At 44.9% G+C, this 22,360-nt stretch overlaps 1 protein-coding gene across 1 annotated transcript; it reads right to left on the bottom strand.

Annotated features, from left to right (window-relative positions):
- Nucleotides 1-1,325: 1,325 nt before the first annotated feature.
- LOC110952205 (A disintegrin and metalloproteinase with thrombospondin motifs 5) lies at nucleotides 1,326-21,910 on the bottom strand. The gene is given in 9 exon segments (XM_022195638.2): nucleotides 1,326-5,829; nucleotides 7,192-7,367; nucleotides 7,445-7,620; nucleotides 7,706-7,889; nucleotides 9,007-9,290; nucleotides 9,770-9,937; nucleotides 10,161-10,293; nucleotides 18,937-19,341; nucleotides 19,344-21,910. Coding segments are annotated over 9 exon segments (2,892 nt in total). The 5' UTR covers nucleotides 20,025-21,910; the 3' UTR covers nucleotides 1,326-5,144.
- Between the last annotated feature and the right edge of the window lie 450 nt (nucleotides 21,911-22,360).

The following is a 22,360-nucleotide window of genomic DNA, read 5'->3' as shown; positions in this document are numbered from 1 at the left end:
GATTTAGTCTAGCTTTGCAGAAGAAACAATGCATCATCCTGTGTACACAGTAAAAAGCAGCATTTGAAGTAGCTACGATGGTGCAAAAAGCCACATTTTACATTTTAGTCACCGAGTGTCAGATAGAAGCAGCAATTTTTAAGTTTTAATCATGAAGAAAACAACACTTCCTGTATGCAAATAGAGACAATTAAGGGATCTTGCGGCTTTCAGGAACTGTTTACAAGGAAAAAACACTTTAGACGTCATGTCAGGCCACGGCAAATCCAGTAGTTCTGTGGGATCAGATCATACAAGCCAGTCTTCACTTACCAGGAAGTCTTGGTCGCTCATGAGGCTCCTGATTCACCGGTTGCACTCTTTGGAACACTTTCGGTCGACTCCATACTCGGAATTACACACTAATGTACTATTCGCACGGGATTAGTATTTCCTGGGGACCTCTGGTAGTTTGTAAGTTACCCCAGAATGTCTGTGTTTACTGGAATTTACAGCCCGGATATGACGTCAAATCTGTGCCGGTCACAACATCCGCTGTTGTCACGTCCATGCCGGTCGCACGACTAAACTTTAAATACATTTTAAAAAAAACAACGATGTTGTAACAGCACTATTGTTATTGTTTCGTTAGGTTTAGGAACAAAAACCACTAGGTTAGGTTCATGGAAAGCTTGTGGTTCGGCTTAAGATGATCATTTTTGATGTGGTATGTAGTCATCATAGCAACAGTAAACATGTCAAAGCAATTACTACAAATCACCAGAGGTCCCCAGGTAATACTAATCCCGTGCGAATAGGGCTTTAGACGTCTTGCTATCACAGTCTGGTCCTTATCATAGTCTCTCAGATCCTTGCATGGCTCATTTTTCCAATTTTTCCTTACAGTACTTGCTGCTTGATGCATCAAACCTCTGGACAGGTGTGATCCTAAACGAGCTGATCAGTGTAACTCACCTCACCTGTGACTGCATTCAAGGCTGTGGCTGATTACTGTGCATTTACTCAGCACTAAATGACAGTTTTGAGGCTCTTCTACTTGAATATTATATTTTAAATCCAAATCATATGATCAGTCATTACTTTTAGCAAATAAAATGAGCTCTTCTTCAGTTGCTTGCCTGTCTGTGCAGTTTTCTGCAACATTTATTGGTTTTCACATGATCTAAAAAATGTAATCTTCAATAATTTCATTTATTTTTTCCTGTTTTCTTTTCCATTTCTAGTTTGATGAGATTAAAGCCCCAAAAAGTTATTCTGTTTGGATGATAGTAATTAAACCACATGACCAATCACTCACAACAAAAGCAACGACACGCACACAGAGATGTTTAAATATATAGATTTTATATACATATATTCATGTGGATGACTAAAAAGAAAACACTATATTCTTACAAAGGAATGATTCTGCACAGTCATGTTCCTAAGTTAAATAGTAATTTGATACAAAATTACTATAATAAATAAAACTCATCTCATTGTTTTTTTTATTCACACATAGCAGTTGTACAAACAAATAAATTACAAGTTCAGTGCTGTGTTTTCTGTCGTCGGTCTCCCCAGTGGAAGTGTCAGAGTAGGTTGTGTGTTTGTGTGTGTGTGTCGGAAATACTCAAAAAAAGTGTAGATGATGGATCGTTACGTGTACATTTTCTGTTTAAATATGCTTGAATACTAACACATATATGAAAGATCTATTCGTCGTACAAACATGTCTACATTGTGTAAATAAATCTGGACGTGTGAGGGGAGGAGAGAGGACTTGGGGTCTGAAAATGTTTCTCATGCTTTGTTTTCTCCTGTGAGGGTGCCAGATGGGTGAGGTTTGCCACAGGAACATAATGGGTGCCAGATATTTTAACACAAATACAGGAAAGTATTCCAACGGTCCAGAGGTTATGTAATTAACTTTACACTGTATTCCACAAAAAGATCCTCATGTTGAAGCATATTAACTGACATTCTTAATGCAGCTTTTTATGCATTGAATCTGGAAGGATTTTTAAAGGTTTAGTTCACCCAAATGTTCATATTTTCTCAGCTTCACCTACATTTTAGCGGATTTGCTGAGAGTTAGCTGAGAAGATTGACACCACACTCAAATACACTCTGCAGCTAGCAGCCAGTTAGCTTAGCTTAACATTAATACAGGAATCAATTGCAAACTAAGGGCAATTTTTTACCTTTTGATTGTTGTGATAAGTAAATAAACAAGGTTTTCAATCTTTGGATGGAGATGAACTAGCCTTACGCTAATCTTCTCTAACTGTATTCAAGCTTAATATTACATTGTATGGACAGAAACAGTTATACTACATTATGAGGATGGGTGGAAGACTTAGTTCATAGAAGTTACATGGAATATTTCTAGAAATGCACTCATTTGCTGTCCTGCCAAGACTTCGCTGAATGGTTTGATACCCCACTCATACATGGAGCCAGCAGTCTGTTAGCTTAGCTTAGCATTTAGACGAGAAACATGGGCAAACTGGGGTGCATTTATACCATTTGACTTTCAACAGGGATATATTATTATTGTTATTATTCAATAGATCCAACCTAAATCACAGCGTAGAGTTAGTTGAGAAGTTTGACTACTTGTTAGCTTAGCATTAAGATGAGAAACAGCAGAAAATTGGGGTAAATTTTTGACTAAAAATAGCAAATAAACATGACATTGTGTATGCTTCACTTTCCATTTTACAGTTTTTAGACAGAGCCAAGCTAGCTAAATGCTAATCTTACTGAACTGTATCTTGGCAGCGCTGATTGTCTCTTCAAACTGTTGTGCTTTTCCTAAAATTTCCAGCCTTTTCTTTAATTAAACAGCAACAACACTTCCAACAAGTGTTCCCTAGCTGTCATTCAGACTGTTGCAACAGTAGAAAATCATTCTAATAAAGTCGCTGACAGTGGGGCGACCCGACAGCTGAGGGGTTTAAGGTCCTAAGAGAGGGGTTCAAATGTGCTGAACAGTGAGTCTCTGGTTCAAGGTTCATTTCCCACATTTTATGTCTCTCTCTGCTGCCACTACAAAATAAAGGCATAAAAATTATAATAAAAACACTTCATGAAGACCAGTGAGGTCTGTAAATTGTCAAAATAACTAAAGCAATCTTTATGGAGTTGTTGTTGGAATGTTTCAATGTTGTTTTGAGCATCTTTTTTTCTGTAAACGTGTGAACAAATTAAATTCCACTAAGCTCTTGCTCAGGCTCTAGCTGCAAAAACCTACAATTTGTCTTGGGCTTCCTGACCTTTAAATATCCTCCACCAGGTGTAACGTGATCGCCATGCCCCAACTTTTTCGTGGCAAACTCAGAAGTTTTGTACTGTGGCCAACTCCACCCATCATTACCCCCTCCCCCCAAAAAATACAGAATGTCAAACGAGCGAAAGAACATGGATGAAAAGACCGCAGAAAGAGATGAATTGCAAAAGGACTGTGATGACTGCATTAGTATATCTCTTGCTGTCGTTGCGAGTATCCAGGGCACACATTGTCAAATTAGCATAATTTCCTAAACAGATAAACAGACAAACAGATATTAACCAACACACAAAAAAACAGTCCTCCCAGCACCAGCATAATGATTGATATAAGTGGAACTGAGAGTGAGAAGCTTCAAGATGCAGTAGAGAACAAACAAAACAATAAAACTCATGTTCACCGTACATAGTGTATGTGCGTAAAACACAGGCCTGGGTACATGAAGACACACTTACACACTACACAGACATAAAAATCAAGCATTGCCCCAAACCTGTGAGTCATCATTTACCTCCATAACTGTTAAGGAGTGTCATGGTTACTTCGCAGCTTTGTCGGTTTCTTTCCCACGATGCAATGCTGCTGTTTTCTACACTGTACAGGTGATTATCAGATTCAGTAGAAGGGATAAAGTTTCTGACCTGTTTCAGAGGATCAAGACACTTACTGCATATGATTGATTAGCTTCTTTACTTTGTACAAAATAACTGCTGTTCAGATATAATCCAGTAAAAAAAATGTCAGGGTTTCCCCATTCGTTTTTTGCCGTCAAAGAATCCTCCAATGCAGCCTGAACAATCATTTCGATAGGCTTTTTTGGGGGGGGATGTTCTCAACATGACGCCTGTTTATAGTTGGGACATATTGGTAACCCTAATCCAGAGCCATCGTACGTATTTACATCCTCTGTAACTTGAACATTTCAACCACATTTCTCAACAGCAACTGGTAAATGGTCTGCACTCCTATAGCACTTTTATTAGCTTAGCAGTTCCAAAGTAGCTTTACATTCTGTTTCTCATCCACCTTATTGAACACCAATGGTGACAATGGTGCCGTGCAAGGTGCGACGCCCACGTCAGGAGCAAATTCAAGGTCTTTTTGGACGCCTCAACATGAGGACAGTAGAGGGATCAAACTGCCAATGAAGAAGATCGCCATTTATTAGAATCTATCAGTAGAGGTCTTCCTTGGTCAGAGTTGCCTTTTCTCAGCTATTATGTTTCCAACAGTTGTTTATGGTCTACTTAATGACTAAAACATCAGGAGATGATCACCTAGGATGGCATGACGGTGGTGGATTGGGGTTACCATACGGCCAGAAATGATGGAAAGATGAAGAACGATTGCTTCCCGTGGTTGGGGCTCTTGTCTTGGACACACTCATGACAAAAGAGGTGTGACTTTCAAATTCCCACAGTGATTAGAACACAAGGAAGCATACAAAGACACAACACGCATGCCGTTACAGGGCAACACACACTAAGCCTCCACGGTTTGGAGACTGAAGTAAAGACAATCACTTATTGTCCGTGTGGAAATGACATGCAACTTTAAGTCTCTAGCTATGCCAAGGCGATACTCGTCACTATGGTGTGGAAACAGTCCTCCGTTCTTGTCATGCTCTGCATAGCTACTATGACTCCAGGTCCTTCCTCTGGCATATAGTCGGGTACATCCATGCCAACTTGTCTTTGAGTCTCTTCGTGTCTGGTCCTGGCGCTCTCCACGAACATTCACAGTCCTGTTCAAGCTTCTACGTCTTAATAGTTCATAGTCTTACATCCATCCAGCACTTGAGACCTTTATGAGATGTGCAGATTACAACTTGTTCCTACAAATTGTTTTAAAATTCACTCCCTCTCCGGCCGCCTCAACATTTCTTCACCAGACAGTGTTTGAAGGCAGAGGGTCGGGCGCCCAGTACGCAGCCTTTAGACAGTTTCCCATCCTGGTCCTTGCACTGCACTGTCCGACTCTGCCAACCAGTGTCACAAGTCCTGGAGCAGATCATCCAGGGCCCCGTTACCCACTGTGGCCCTGGGGTTGGTGTTGAATGACCTGGAGCTGTAGGTGGCCCTGGGACCAGAACGGGAGGAGCAGAGGAAGTTGTAGTGGTGCTACTGGTGGTGGTGGTTCTCGTTGTGGTTGACGCTGTTGTAGTGCTCTGTGAAGGCGTCGACTTTGGGATGAGCGGAGGCGCCGGCTGCTGCGGTGCCGTCCATCGGGGCATGAAAAAGCTATAGCGAACGTCCAGCGGCTTTTTGGCGTCCGTAGCTAGAATCTGGATCACTAACGGTTCCAGCAGAGCCCCGGGGCCCATGCTGTGAAGCCACTCGTCCCTTTGGCTCCAGCCGCTGTAGTTGAGCACAGAGCCGTTGAGGGGGATGATTGTCTCGGAGGTGGAGATCATGAACTTGCCGTTGAGGAGGTACTCGCTGTTGGGCCGTCGGATGGCCAGGTAGGCGGTGTAGCGGGTCTGGTCTTTGGCCTTGTGCTGCCGGACCTTGATGTGAGTAGAGCCCGCGGGGATCTTCACTACGTCAGTGTAGCCCTTACTATTTGGCAGGAGAGAAAGTAGACGAGTCAGATCAGTACAAGATGGTTTTTGTCATTGCTGGTTTTATATTGAAACAGATGACAGCATTTACCCACTCAACCCCAAAACAAGCGGATGGGATGACAGACATTACATCTTTCACAATTTGAAGCCCAACATGGGTTAAAAGTGACCCAAATTCAATGGAAAATGGGTATCTCCTGACTCACACCATCAAAGGGTTACAAAAAAGCTGAACTGTTGGTTAAAGTACTTGAAAGTCCTTCAGCTAATCAAATGTGATGCGCTGTTTTGCTGGAAGATAAGACCTTTGCCAAAAATCAATCATCTGTGGTAACAAGATCCTGTAAAAAACAAAAAATTCTGTGTTCCTTAGTGCAGCTATTAAGCTATCTATGACTCTGCTCCAACTGGCAGCCACATGAGAAAAATTCAAGGATGTTTTGGCTGAACTTCAGAGCAAACATGAGACAAAGTAAGATGGAAAAATTAAAACCATAGTATGTGAAGTCACCATTTTTTTCACCAGTATAGGTGTGACATTTTAGGAAAATGTTGTACACGTTGGTTCAATTTTTGTAAAATAAATACAGAAAGTAATGTAAACTTGGTTTCTTCTTTTTGAAAATGATTTACAGCATTATAACTTTGTCACTGCACATTTTGGATTCCATCTACTTGTAGCCGTGAGTGTGCCATTTCCATTGAGGTGCAGGACTTTATATTGCAGTTACAAATGAGCCCACAGTGAGTGAAAATGTGGAGGCAAAAAACCCATGGAAACTGCTTGAAGGGTTAAATAATACAACTGATTCAGAGCTGCCCTTTGTTTGAACGTAGCCTCACTTGTTAGCAAATTAGCAAAAAACTCCACATTAAACCATCTCAGAAAATAATGTGTATAAACAGTCTGCTCTAAAACAATAATACAGCTGAGTCTGTTGGCCGTTTTTGAAAGATTTATGGTAGATTAATAGAAGTATAAATCTGAAATCATTAGCCTGGTAATCAGATTGTCACTTGATTTACTTTAAAACCCTTAGCAAATCAACAATCTGGGCAGTGATTCAGAGCGGTGGAGCTAAGTATTAGCTTGCTAGTGAAGAAGCAGAGGCACTGGGAACACAAAAACTCAATATATAAACAAGCCTTAGGCAACGAGGGTTCCATATGAATCATTTAAAGCAACATACATATTGATTCTTGTTTGTTCAGAGTGGATTTAAAAAATAACAACTCAGGTAGACAACATTAAGAAGAGCTAACAAAGACTATACCTCTACATCTTCAGAGACTAAACAGGGAACTATTTGATCTTTTCACATCTGTAAATCTTTGCATGCAAGCTTCTTTTTTGTACCTCTTCTTGGTGAAGTTTCCCACTACTCGTATACATCCCGTGCTGTCTCCTCCACATATCCCACACTTGTCAAACTGGAGCTTGGAGCCGATGATGCCATCGCAGCCCGTCCGGACACACCTGCCTTTCACGCACACTGAGCTGCTGTAAGGACGACACTCGGTCCCGTCCACCACCTGAATACAAAGACATCGTCGTCATCGTCCTTTTCGTTTGTTAAATCCGCTGCATCTTCACTGTGTGGCTGACTCACCCTCTGAGAAAACACCACGTAGTATCCGGTTCCTTTCGCCCTGCAGGTCAACTTGCACACATCTTTAGGTAGAACTCCGGCGTACTTCGGCACCCACTCAACAAAAGTCTTCACCCCTTTAGGATCTGTCTGAGGACCGTTGCGCACCTCGCACTGCTCCTGGCGGAAACTCTTATCTGGGAGGAAGAAAAAGAAAAGTTTGAAATGTATTTTGCTCAATGAACTAGTAAACTATTGTGCATCCTCAGCTGTCACACTCACTCGACGCCGGGCATGGCGTGACGTTGCAGGACCGGTAGATGGCTCTCTTCCCCGTGCAGTAGCGTCCGTTGTTCCGTGGTGGCGGGTTGTTGCACAGACGCTGGGCGAACTGCACCCCACCTCCGCAAGTTCGCGAACACGAACCCCAAGAACCCCAAGAGCTCCAGCTGCCGTGGTTGGACGCCTGAGAGTTTGAAATGATGAGCACGGAGAGGAGATGAAAGAGGATGTGAGGGTCGGGAGAAATGACAGCAGAGGAGAGATCAGAGGGGAAGGAAAGACGGAACAATTAGCGCATATCAAACAAGCTTTATATGTCGAAGCCTTCGGAGAGACGCCCGTGATAAGGAAAAATGTGGCAGACGAAAAGAAAAAGAAGCAGTCGATCGCCATGTGACAATAGCTAAAGAGCCACCGGTTTGACCAGAATAGAAAGATCACATGCTTCCCCCTGAGGAACCGTCTGAATGAAATTCTTCAGGTAGCTTATTTTTATGTTTTTCCAACCACTGGTATATGAGTCATCAGTGATAAAAAGGACTGGATAAGTAACATTTTATGAGACAAAGTCGATTTTGTAATCCTTTTGGAAACGGCTTTTCCATTTTAGTTCCACTGCTGAGCCTTTCTATTACTTGTTTCTTTCCACAGTAAAAGCTACTTAATCTGTAATCACACTGCAAGAAATGTGAAGAGGTTAAAGGATTCTGAAGGCTAAAATAGAGGAGGAGGGGGGTTTAAGGTTGCTGCGAGCAGTAAACCGGTCGTCATACAAGGCGGTGAAAACGAAGCGAGTCAGAACTTGGGCCTGATCCACGCACTCAGACGTCTGCCAAGGATCGAGTCAGGCTCATCAAACGTCATGTGACAAATAAACACAAAGAAAATATTCTTTCCCTCTCTCCTGCTCGCTCTCTCCACTTTTTTTTTCTTTTTCTGACTTTCACTCTCTTTTCCTCCCCTGATACACACACAGTGTCGAAAGCCTGCCAAGAACAGATCTGCTCCTTTAACTCATTAAGGCCAAATTCGATTTAGATCTGTTTGAGTAAGGCCGAGAGAACAAATAGCTCAGATCAGCGGTGGCATTAAAAAGCCGACCACACAATGAAATCACATAAGGGATCTGACATTTCCTCTTCTTCATCTTCGGTCTGAAAAGCACCCCTGTGTGCTGCATGTTTAGTTTATTCCCTTTGTCTCAAGTTGAGTGCTTAAAATATCAGTTTTTGAACTATAAAAAGAACTCTATTTTGGATTTTGGTCCCTTTTTGTCTCCCTGCCATCTGTCCCCTCCTTACCGAGTAGTGCTTCTTGCGGGTCTTGTCCACACACTTTCCCTGCAGGCAGATGCGACCCTTTCCGCAGGGCGTCCCCTCCACCGCCGGCAGCTTCTTGGTCAAGCACACCATCTGTCCCTGGCGAATCACGGCGCACCACAGCCGGGAACATACGTCCATGCCCGGGCAGACCGTGTACTCCGGTCCGAAGGCCAGGCGACACTGCCGGACGGCGTCATAGCTTTGCCCTGGTAGCTCCTCGGGGCCCAGAAGGGGCTGACGTGGGGAATCTAGCAGACACTCGGCTGTGGAAGAAGAAAAAGGAGGGATTGTTGGTGTTTCTGTGTAAGAGTGTTGCACTACTTTAGGCCCGTGTCACTCAGTAAGTGCTGCAGATACTGTCAAGCCTGAAACGCCGAAAGCCATGAAACCGCTAAGCAAATTGTCAACAACAGCTCTTTAGAGGCATCATGAATGAGACGGCTCGATGAAACCGGAATGCCAAGTATGACTCATCCTGATTTTTGGCTGCTTCACATCTACACTCTTTAAAGAAGTTAACGGGATTGTAAATAACTCCTTATTAACAGAGATTATAGCTTTGCTCGCTAGTAAACAGCTCTCAGTGAAAGGTATCGCCGCGCAAATTCACATGGATGCAATTTGGAGACGGAGAAAGTAAGACTTCAGCAGCCTGGGAAAAGTTCTCACTGACTAGGAAAGCACAGATGTTTTCTAAACTGCAAGCAGCGTTTATCGTTTTCTCATTTTCTCCCACGCTCACCGTTGCCGTCGTCGAAGAAGTCGGTGATGGTTGCCGAGGTGCAGCGACTCCAGGGTTTGGAGGCGTCGATGGAGGTGAGGATGGACGACATGAGCCGCTTGTCGCTGTTCACTCCGAAACGCTCCTCGCAGAACTTGGAGTCGTCGTGGGACAAACCGAGCAGGTGACCTGGACACGGAGAGGGGAAGGAGTTGAAGTTATGTGAGAAATGACTGGACTTGTCTGGGATGTGCAAGAATGAGAAAAGAAAACATGCTCGGGATGCTCAGGTTATCAGGTGCATGACATCAGACAATACTCATGTGATATTAATCAGCAAGAGGCTGACAGATGTGCACATGCATGTCCGGGCATGCTTGTATCCTCATGTTGTGTGCGTATCTATGCCTACCGATCTCATGCGCTACAGTAAATGCAGCGTGAAGCCCGTCGTCCTCGATGACAGCACAGCTTCTCTCCGGAGAGCAGATGGTGCCGACATCTGCCATTCCCAGGGTGTCGCAGGAGTGGTGGCCACAGAGGTCCTGGACAGAGGAGACACTGCACGTTTAAATCCACACCGAACAGTTGCAATCACTGGCTCACATAAAATCAAGAACTTCCAGATCTAAAACATACAAAAACCTTTCATGATGAAGCTCCATTGTATCTAAAATTATCATATTATAATATTATCCCAGTAGAGCATTTCACTCTCAGATTCAGTGTGCTTCCAGGAGTTTCCAAAAGTAGAATTGGAGCTGCTCTGCTGTGGAATCAGCTCCAATTTTGGGTTCAGGAAGCAGACAACTTCTCAATCTTTAAGACTGGGCTTCAAACTTTCCTTTTTGATAAAGCTCATAGTTACTGCTGGCCCTGAACCATCCGTAGTGATGTTGCTATAGGTCTATACTACTGGGAGACTTTCCACCTCTTTTTTCTTTCTCTATCTATCTAAATCTTACTATTCATGCACATCATTAACTTTGTGTCTTCAGATATCTGTGGCTCTGGTGCTGCATGTTTCTGATCTCACCAACCTCCCCACTGTTTGTTGTTCGCTTAGGTGTTGTTTGTATGTTTCTCTCTGCTATCCTTATGTTTCTTTCTCTTCACCCCAACCAGTTGAGGTAGTTGCCCACCCTCCCTGAGAGCAGTTCTGGGGTTTTATCTTGTTTTTCTTCTCACGGTGGCCAAAGAGCTGCTCAAAGGGAATCTTTTTTGTAATATATATATATATATATATATATATATATATATATATATATATATATATATATATATTTTAGCCTTTTTCAGTTTTATTTGACAGTCATAGAGTGAGAGGAAGACAGGAAAGTGTGAACAAGGATGGGGGAATGACCTGCAGCAAAGGGGTATGGGTAGGAATCGAACCATGACTGCTTCATAGGGTCTATAGCCGCAGTTTTTAGGTCAACCTGTTGAGTTACCTGGGCACCCAAAGGGAATCATTTAATGTGTTGAGTCTTGGTGAATAAAAATGAACCAAACAAACCCAAAGAAAAGTGTTTCAAAAATAGATCTTTGAGAACAGTGGCTCTTTGAGAACACATCATCTATAAATCTTGGGAACACTTTGTGGGAACATCATGGACACCAAGTTGCTGCTATTGCACCGTTTGGATCTTTTGCAAGAGTCTGCTTGTAGGACTCTGCGCCAAACCACAGTAGATCATATCTACATATTCCAATCCACGTGCACACTACTGCCTTAGTCGTGTGTTAACGCATGAACAGGCAGAAACATTGGGCTGCTTCTAATGTCTGTACAGGGAGTGCAACCATTTACAAATCTCCATTTTTTGAAATGTCAGTAGTAACTACTTCCTGGGAAGGCATTTCGACAAGCTGCGGTCATTTATCAACACTTCTTTCCATCCAACCAAAAAAATAACATCTTTCTTTCTGTAAAGCTGTTGCCATGTTTACCACTGCTACAGTCATCTAACGCTGTTCACTGACTGATCCTCTGTCCCCGACTGAAGCTCTCCTTTTATTCTCGATGCAGTTTTGATTTTAATGCCCACTTCCTTCCTCCATCTGCCTCACGGGATGCCAGATGCACAGTATCGATCTTTGTTTTGATTCCCACACATGGCCATGCAGATGAGGCCCCGGGCTGAGTGCACCGATCAATCGGCTAATCACACATCGGCGCCTGGTGCACGTGCACGAGTGCCTACACAAAACCGCAGATACAACGTCTGTCTCCCCAGACGTACGGAGACAAATATCCATGCATGTGCACATGAGAGGCGCGTCCCGTGGAGGGGATGAATCGTCATGTTAAGTGGTGCTGACAGGCCTGCTGGGTCGTGTGTGAGAGGCTCTGTGGGGAGAGTGTTTACCCGTTCCGGCCCGATCGCTTTGGAACAAACTGCCTTGTGTTCTGCACTCACACACATGACTGACCGACTGGGTGGGACTGAATCACAAACACAGATAAGAATTTCAAGCAGAAGCAACGCAATGGCTCATACAGTGAATCTACAAACGCTCACACACAGGAAGACAGTGTGCTTTTGTAGACATGAGTAGCAAACAGAGGCGGATTCTGACTGTTTACTTGCTTAACCCTCCTGTTGTCCTCACTTATGGGCACCCAAAAAAACAGTGTTTCTTTGTCTGAAAAAAAAATCTCAAAATTCAGCAAAAAAAAATCCCCAAAATTTCTGAAAATTTGCAAAACCTTCAGGAAGAAAATTCTAATAATTCCTTAAAAATTTATTTTTAAAAAATCCCCATTTTGGCAAGAAAATTCTTGCAAATATTTTCAAAAAATTAGGAAAATTCTTCAAAAAAATCCTAAAAACATCTCAAGTGATTACATATACATATATTTTCTTTAAAACATTTTTAACATTTCTTTTTTCTACCAAAAAATGTTCAAAGTTTTCCAAAACGCTGAAAATGTGGACATCAGAAGTTTCACTGTGAAAATATACTTTTTTTCCACATTTTCAAACTTTAAAACGGGTTAATTTTGACCTACAGGACGACACGAGGGTTCAAAACCATACAAAGAAGTCTGATTATTTTCATCGTATACAGAAGTTGCTTTGCTCTGTTTCTCTTTTCTCGATTCCCACTACTCCTCACACCTCTCCCCATTTCATTTATTTATTCATTCATCCCCTCCCAGGCTCTTGTGTATGAGAGCTGTTTCTGTTTCGTTCTGTCTTGTATACATGACTTCACAAAACGAAAACATTCTGGGCAAAAAAAAAAGCGGGAATCTCCTGATTTAAATAGTGACATAAACACGAACTAACCCCGAAAACTCACATCTATTTACTTTACAAAGTCTCTTCCTAAACTCGCTTTCATCCAAAGGCCTTTACAGACAAGCAAAGAAAAAAAGAAGGGGAAGGAGGGAGGGAAAGGAAAATAAGTTCAGGAATCAGACGCCGGCGGGGGGAGAAAGGATGGAGGATTGCCGGAAATTAAGGAGAAGAACTGAGAGAACAAGGAGTTACAGTAATGTTGGCAGAAATAACAGGAGAACAGGTGGCGAGCTGGTTGCAGAGGTCAGGAGACGATCAGAGCTGAGCTTATGTGTGTGTGAGGTACTGGACCACTTGCAGTCGAAGCCAAAGCTGGTGTTAAACAAACAGCCTGCCAGACTCAGACACACACATGCACACACACACACAACTTCCATCTGAAAAACCAACTGCAGCCGAATCCAGCAAAGCAACCGCTGCCTGCACGGCTCGCTAATGACCGTCCACCGGTGACTGACAGGCTGCCAAATGATGAGCGACGACGCATTTTTCTCCAAAGGTAAATAAAAGCAGCTGATTGAGTTCTTTTTTTGCTCCTGAGGCAGGTTGATATGCTACCTGGGATGCTTGGGTAACATTTCAGAGGGCAGTTTGCAGGCTGCCGAGCTCCACAGATGGAAATATCAATCATCCGTTCACCACTTTAATGTGGAGCTGCAGTGATTCTTCAGTTGATTCAGTTTTTAAGAAGAAAAATGTGAAAATGATTGAATCCCAGATAGCAAACTATGGGTGAATCTATGTTGAAATAACATCGAAATTATACAGAAAGCGCAAGGTTGATAAAATGTTGAGTCAACGTTTGCTTACATAGCTCACGTTTGCAAACATAGATTCAACATTAATTAAACATTGACCTGTCAAACATTTTAATTAAACCAAAATACAATGTAGATTCAATGGCATCTTTTAAACACAGACTTCAATGTTGACAAAATGTTGTTGAATCAACGTTGATCCAACCATCAGTCTTCAACTGTAACCACAATTCAACCTTCCTAGCCCTAATTCAACATTGATTTAACATCTTTTGCTATCTGGGTAAAGTGTGATTTATGGTTGAAAAGCAAACGTTGACTCAACATTTTATCAACCTTGCGCTTTCTGTATAATTTCGACGTTATTTCAACATAGATTCAACATTGATTCACCCATAGTTTGCTATCTGGGATGGGTTCTTTGCTACTCTGTGACTAGACATTAGACACCTTTGAAGATTTCATCTTGAGCTTTTGGAAACACTGATGATCATTTTCTGACATTTTATAGACCAAATAACTAATTGATTGATCCGTTGATCATCCGGTTTGTAACATCTCCTACAGAAATGACAACTGATAAGCGCCCAACTTTTAGAGCCCTAAACTTTCCAAACAACACCATCAACGGGTCGGAATAGTAACTGGTCCACTCCAGTTTTGGACCAGAGACCTTCAAAATAAAATGATGTCCCCATAACTTTGGGTTTAGAGTTAAAGAGAAAACGTCAACTTGCCGACAAACGTACAACCGAGACTATTACTGTAATACATTAATCTCACCAATGGAAAATTTTCATTGAGATTAAGAGACGTGAACCAAATTATTCACTTTATCTATCTATCTATCTAAGTTCTCAATGTCGCTGTTCATGCTTTCAACATTTGCAACAACAAGACAGACGACGGATCAGACTCAGGAGAAATGACTCAGAGCTTAACACAAAAAAAATAATGTATCCCCAGATGAGTTGCATAAATTATTTCTTTGCATGGACACCTGAGGGCTGCACAGTGGGGTAGTGGTTAGCACTTTTGCCTTGGAGCAAGAAGATCCCTGGTTCAAATCCCGGGGTGGGCCTGGGATCTTTCTGCATGGAGTTTGCATGTTCTCCCTGTGCATGTGTGGGTTTTCTCCGGGTACTCCGGCTTCCTCCCACAGTCCAAAAATATGCTGAGGTTAACTGATCACTCTAAATTGCCCGTAGGTGTGAATGTGAGTGTGATTGTGTGTCTGTATATGTAGCCCTGTGACAGACTGGTGACCTGTCCAGGGTGTCCCCTGCCTTCACCCGAGTCAGCTGGGATAGACTCCAGCACCCCCCATGACCCTAGTGAGGATAAAGCGATGTATAGAGGATTGATGGATGGATGGACACCTGAGGAAACTTCAGAGCATGACTGCAAACAGGATAAAGCTTTAAAGTCACCGATGGGCAGATTGAACTCTCGACTGGACTGCAGGTTTTCAACATATGCCAGATGAAGTATCAAGAACATTTTAAACAAATAGAGGGACGAGGCGAGGGCTGGGAAATGTACACTTCAGCGTGGAGACCCAGAGAAAGCAGAGGAGAGGGAGGAGTCCAAACTATGTGTACACAGGAGGCTGGATGACATAACTATAAGGCAGGGATGATAATCCATCATAACCTTTAGTTAGTAGGATATTTATTGTATTTTCTCCTTGTGCATGAATCCGCGTTTCTAAATGTGTCATTGTCCAAGTTCCAAAACCAATTTGGGATGATGCTCTTATCTTAAATTCACAAATTCACCTTCAATCTCTTGTTTGTGTTTTTATCCGGACCAAAAACTCATATTTTTAAGAAAATCTCCCTTTATTCCAGTGATTTAATCCTCTTTGCTCTTCGGAGGCTGTTTGTTGCTGTCTGGCTTCTCTCGCTGTACGTGATTTCAACCCACATCCGTGAAGGACTAAACTTCACCTGCACTGAGTTGAAATCAAATTGACCCAAACTTCACCTGAGTTGAAGAGGTCAGCGCTTCGATATCGCTGGCATCGCGTGTACTTGCTAGCAACGTCTGTCTAAATATTTGAAGCAAATGAAAAAACAAACACACACATGTATGTCCGGATCTTCACAGTGCCTCTGCAGCTCTTATAGTGGGGCTTTGTCTGCTGTCCGAGCTCACAACAACACAGCCATGCAAGGCGTTTAATGTTCCCATGTACAGAAGAAGTCCCAGTCAATGTGGCCGTTGTTTTGTTCCGGTGCTGGTATGTGTGGAACTGGGTGACACCGCCACACGGGTCAGCTAACCACGGGTACGGGGTGTCGGGGTAATTGGACCCGACCACAAAGAGCCCTCCAACCCTGCGCTCTCCCCTTCAAGGAACAATGGACCGGTCTGACTCCAGGAAGATGAGCTATTTGAATATGGAAACTCCCATCTGTCCTTCAGTGCAGTCAAACATCAGGCTTCTCGTGCACATCTGAGCTCAATCTACACCACATCTCAGCTTGCCTTCTCTGTTACCACATTCCTTTGCCATAAATCAGTTCTTTTCTTCTTTAAGTCAAAATGCAGCAAGGTATGAGGTCCCTGAGCCAGATTAAGTTTTTACTCATTGGCATTCTGTCAGTGGAAACTCTAATGCAGAGGTGTCAAATATGCGGCCCGCAGGCCAAAACCGGCCCTCCAGAGGCTCCAATCCGGCCCTCAAAGTGTAAAAATTACAGAGAAGACATGAACTGCAGATTGGAAATTTGTAAAACTATACATTTTAAACAAATTCTAAACCATGACAAGTTGTTCTTTTGTCATTTTGTGTGTCGTTATCAAATTTTGTCTTGTTTTTTTGTCTGACTTTTGTCACTTGTCTTACGTTTTTGTCATTTTGTGCTTCCTTTTTGTCTCACTTTAGTTGTTTTTTGTCATTTTGTTTCTCGCTTTTGTCATTTTTTGTCTTGTTTTTGTCATTTGTCCATTTTTTGTCGCTTTGTAACTCTTTTTGTTGAATTTTCTGTTTTGTTTCATGTCGTTTCTCTCATATTTGTTTCTCGCTTTTGTTGCTTTGTGTCTCATTTTTGCAATATTCAATCTTGTTTTTTTTGTCCTTTATTTCGTCTGACCTCTGCAGCATTGTTGTTGTTCTGTTTTATTCTTTAAATACCCGAAAAGCTCGGTGGTTAAAGTTAAAGGCTGTGGCTCACGGCCCTGAAGCCAGATCACAATGCGTTCTGTCACCAGATTTACTCGTCCGTCCTGAAGAAATGTGACACACAACACTCCAAATCCCACCTCATAGTGTTCCTCAGAGGTCAGTGCTGTGTTACAGAGGCCATGGCAGATGATTATAGCCTCCGGTGACAGCTTAACTCTATAGTTTGACCTGCAGGTTCAGCAGTGAAGGTGAGATGAGTGTGAAAGAAGGTCCAGAGGGAGGGGGATGAATAATGCAAACGCCCTGACAGGTGAGACACAAAATGTGCTGACGGATGTTGTTGAGGTGAAAACTGGCGGTTTATAAAACACGCTGTTCTCTGGTTAGATTTTAGTGCCAAACTGTGGAACACTTTAACCCTCGTGTTGTCCTGCGAATTTGGTTGATTTTTATGCGAATGTTCTTAAAGAAAATAGAAGTTTTACTGGTATATATGGAATCACTTTAGATATTTGTCGGATTTTTTGGAAGATTTTTCCACATTTTTTGAAAATATTGACAAGAATTTTCTTGCTAAATTTGAGGAGATTTAATTTAATCAAAACTTTTAAGGGAAACTTAATTTTCTTCCTGAATGTTTTGCGAATTTGCAGAAATTTGGGGATTTTTTTGCCGAATTTTTGCATTTTTTGAGCTCCATGCCTTCATATCTGGATCAGTGTTTCCATACCCGGCTGACCCCCTTGCCCTCACCCGAGGATGCCACTTCCTCCAGCCTGGGATCTCTCAGTCAGGCCTGCTGCAGGTGTTACCGAGGAGTCACACAACCCAGCCTGCTGACCTCAGGTATTCACTACCTGCTGCCCTGCCAATGCATGACAGTGCCAACTATGCACAAGTGCAGGGGATCCTCGGTAATACCACCAGTGTGTGTGTGTTTTTATTTCTCCTTTTAACCCCCAGCCACGATGACAAGACCTTGCATGACTTGAACCCACCGCAATCCAACGCAAAGCTATTTGACACGTCAAGTGGAGCTAACCACCATAAAGCCACACCCGGAGAGGTGAAAAATGCATGCAGACCTGCTGCTGCTGCCCTGCGGCTTTGGACCAGGCAGCTAGGGAGGAAGGAGGGGAGAGAAAGGGATGGTGAAAGAAGGGAGAGATGAGTGTGGTCTCAGTAAACGTACGGCTTCTCACAGGGTGGATGTGTTTGTTTTTCTGACAGCTCCCAGCCCCAGCTGACAGACACTGGAAAAGTAACTGGGAAAAAATGTGCAGACTGGAGTGATGAGAGGGAGAAGGAGAGAGAAGAGGGGAGGAAGTGCAAGACTGGGATGACAATCAAATTAAATGTTGTTTAAGGGGAGTTTGGGGGATATTTCCGCGATGCACCCAGCAGCTGATTTTGAACCTCCTACAATGGGAAGAATGTGCGTGCACGGCCACGAGCACGCGCCTCAGATCACACAAGGCATTGGGGCTGTCAGGGGACTGGGAGGGGGAGACTGGAGACAGAAGTGCCTGCCTAGAAAAACATCAGGCGCAGGAAACACAGTTTTTTATGGCTGTTTTTGCGCTGCATTTACGCACGAAAGATTCAGCAAAAAAAGAAGATGTGAGACAAACATTTAGAGGAGGAAAAGAAACACTGAAGCGGTGAGACGAGGGAAGCAGCTTGTGCAGTTGGAATTGGTTCACAGTTGGGAGAAATAACGGCTCATAGGGAAATTACGCGCAGTGATGCTGATGCTAAATATTTAAAAATCGCGTGGTTATGCGTAAAAAGCCACCCAAGTCGCGCCATGTCAAGTTTTCAGTCACAGTGAAGCAGCTGCACCCACAAAATCATAACAAACTGTGGCGTCACTTCGCTGCTTTGGCATCACACCAGGGCGCTAAGCCGCCTCTCCTCCCCTGTGTGGGAAGACAAGCGGCACGGCGCCTCGGTGCGCGCACAGGTGGAGGCGCGTAAAGCCGGAAGTTTGTTTACCTGCCTGGTGAAGAGGATGGCGGCGTCATGGTGATGCTGGTGGTCATCATCCAGCGGGTTCTGCTGGTTCTGCCACTTGCAGAAGCTCTTGAGCGTCGCTGCTGCGTTCTTGGACACCTCCAGCCCCTTCTCCTTCTCTCCCACCGTGACCACCTTCACCACAGACAGCCGGATCGGGTTCTCGATGCTGGCGTGTCCGTACAGTTTGGACGCGATGGAGGCCAGTGTGAGCAGATAGTGGTTCAAGTCTTTCCCGTATTTCTTGATCATGGTGTCATCCGCCACCAGGAGCAGCTCCACGTGCCTGGCGCGGGAGACCGACCTCTTTCGCCGTGCTCCAGGCTCCGGAGCGGCCGCTTTGGCGAACCGGCTCCACCAGTCCCGTCCACCTGCGCTGTCTCTGCTGAGCCCCCTCCCTCCCGTCTCGCCTTCCCTCGACCTCTGCGCCGCCGTGTTCCCGCCGCATCCCTGCGTCCTCTGCGCCTGTCGCGCGTCCCGCAGCTCTCGCGTCCCTCGCTCATGGCCTCGAAGCTGAAACTTTCGCGCGTGAACACGTGGAGCGCGCTCTCCGCGTCCTTGTCCTGCAGGGCGCGCACGTCGTGCTCGTGTCCCTTCGCCCTGATGATCGGCGTGATGGAGTAGCGCGACTGGTTCACGGCGAAGAAGCCCTCCAGACCTCCTCCGCACAGGTTGAACACGGCCAGAGACTCTGAGTTGGAGTTGACGGTCCCGCGGTACACGCACTCCCGCTGCACGGCCGCAGTACTCTGACCCATCATAGCGAGCACATACTGGGGGCTGAAGTGATGCGACAGCACCGACTCATCCCGCTCCATGTCCAGCTGAAAGCGGCTCCCATCCAGGTACACCAGGTACCCAACCTTCCCTCCTCCGTGGTAAATCCGGTCAATGGTCCTCACCACCCCGTCTGTTCTCCGGGCAGGTGCGAGAAGCGACCCGCTCGCAGGTGGAAGATAGAAACCCTGGAAAGTAGAAGCGCCGGCTCCCAGCTCCAACTCCACGACGCACAGCAGCAGCAGCCGAAACCAGAGCATGCCCCCGGCCAGAGCACCAAGGAGCCGCACCATTGTTCATTCCAACCCGAAAAACATCAATGTATCCTCTAAAACAAGCCAGGAGCGACCGAAGAGACAACTTTTGGTTCCTCCAGAAAGCGCATCCTCACGGTGTCCGGATCCCCCATGCAAAAACACTGAGTGGTGACCAACAGGCAGCCAAACAAAACCATTGAGGAAGGAGAAAGGGAAAGAAGAAAGCGCAGCAGAGAGGGAGTGTGTGCAGGCTGGAGAGCACTGAGCTGAACTTGGAGAACAAAAACACAAAGTTTGCTCTTAATAGGACCCGGAGAGAAAAAGTCCTGCCCCCTTTGCGCTCAATCACCACTCCTCCACCCCCCTCTTCGCTCTGTCTCTCCCCCTCTCCCTCTCTTCCTCAAATCAGAGTAAAGTCAAGTGCTGGAGGAGAGGAGAGGAGAGAAACCTGAGCAAAGCTGTCACAGGACGATTTCCCTTTTCACCTCAGCAAAGGAAAGAGGATTCTGTTGTTTCCATCCTTCTGAAGGCAAACTGAATCCCTGCTTAGGTTTTCATTAAATCCAAGGTGTCACTTGTAGGTTACATAAAACATCAGGAACAGCCACAACAGGGTTTAAAACGTCTCCACTAAACACCAGCCTGTTATTTTTACACTTTGGCCACTTTGGCTGCTTTAATAATTGAAGTCCAACAGGATTTAACTGGAGAGTTTCTAGCAAACTAAAGAGGAGGGGGATAGATAATTTATAGCCATTCCCGAATAAGAACTCTGGGAGTTCACTGTTCCCATGTGAGACGTTTAATGGCGTGTTAGAGCAGGAGGAGGAGGTCTGAGGGTGCTGCACGGCCTCGCTGGGGCTTGAGAAAGTCAAGAAAAAAGTGACTCTGCAGGTGTGTGAGCTGTCTTGATTATTTATTGTAGCTGTAGGGAAGTGTGTGCCGCTGCCAGTGGGATGTCATATTTGTGTGCTGAGAGGGATTTAGCCATGCGTGGCTCACTGAAGTCACCTCTCATGCACAAACACAAGCTCTCAAGAGGGCAGCCAACAGGAGGAGAGAAAAAAAGTCTTAAAAGTTCCATGTGCTGAGTCACCTAACAGCTATTACCTCTGCACATCACGGAGGGGGGTTTCTGTCTGCATGCCAAAGAGGAAGGCCTCCGCTTTGTGGATGCACAAACACAAAGCTCCGCACAGAACTCAAGAGCAGATATCAAGTTTTCAAACGGCCAGAGGACAGTGTCTGCAGAGCGGCGCGCTAATCCAAAGCCTTTCTGGAGCGGCGTGGGATGCAGCGAGCAGGGAGTGGGTGGACGGACGGCGGAAGCCAAAAACGGGAACACGGTGTGCTGCCGCCGTAAAGCCGAGGCACCCCTGTCAGAGCCCGCCGTGGTATCACCCACACAGATGCATCCAAACGGGAGAAAAAACTCAAACTAGAGTGAAAAGGGGGGGCAGGTTCACCTTCACCTTCACCCCATGACCCCTAAAAATGCCACCTCCGGCCCTGCCACCTGAAGACGGCCACCACTGCACCTAGATCTGGTGTCAGGCTTGAACTTCGTGTCCAAATCAGCTGTTATGCAACCCATCTCCCACCCCCACTGCCCGGCTCTTTTTTCCCTTCCTGTCCTCAAGTCTCATCTCATCTCCCCCCTCCTGACTGCTTCTCCTTTACACCAAACTGTCAAGTGTAGCTATCTCCACAGCCCCAGAGCCAGAGGTGTGTGTGTGTGTGTGTGTGTGTGTGTGTGTGTGTGTGTGTGTGTGTGTGTGTGTGTGTGTGTGAAAAGGGATGTTTGATCACGGGAGGAACTGTGTTTTTCCTGCCACAGATTTTGCAGAAGATGAGAAGTGCTGCAGCTGCGAGCCGGTAGCAGCAAATGAACTTTCCAAAGCGACACCGAAACAACACACAGATAGCAGCATTTTGGCTCCTCTACAACCTCCTCCTCTGCCCTCCCTCTTCCTCTCCTCTCTCTGCTTTGAATCTCACACACTCAGCCCCATTGGATCGTTTTTAATCCCCCCCATCATCTGAAAGCGAGATGTATGCCAAAGCAACCATATGGACATAAACCGCCCCCGTTTTGCACACACACTCGCCATCACACAGTAACCCGGATCACACGTGCTGCATACAGTATCCACCGTGCGTCACCACAACAAGTAGTGTGCACGAACCCCCCGCGTGCCGAGCCACGTGTGAGCGATGGACCGGCCCACTTCCTACGGCGGCTGGGAGGGGAAGGGAATCCAATACGGTTAATTGACAAAGCCGAGAGCCTTTTACATAACCGGCAGGCTCTGTCTAAGTGGTGGTGTCAGAATTCCCTCCGGCGCTGCTTCTTCTTTCCCTCCTCATCCTCC

The sequence above is a fragment of the Acanthochromis polyacanthus genome, chromosome 22 (assembly GCF_021347895.1).
Source record: "Acanthochromis polyacanthus isolate Apoly-LR-REF ecotype Palm Island chromosome 22, KAUST_Apoly_ChrSc, whole genome shotgun sequence".
NCBI lineage: Eukaryota > Metazoa > Chordata > Actinopteri > Pomacentridae > Acanthochromis > Acanthochromis polyacanthus.
The sequence above is the reverse complement of the archived record's forward strand: the minus strand, read 5'-3'. Positions and strand labels throughout refer to the sequence as shown.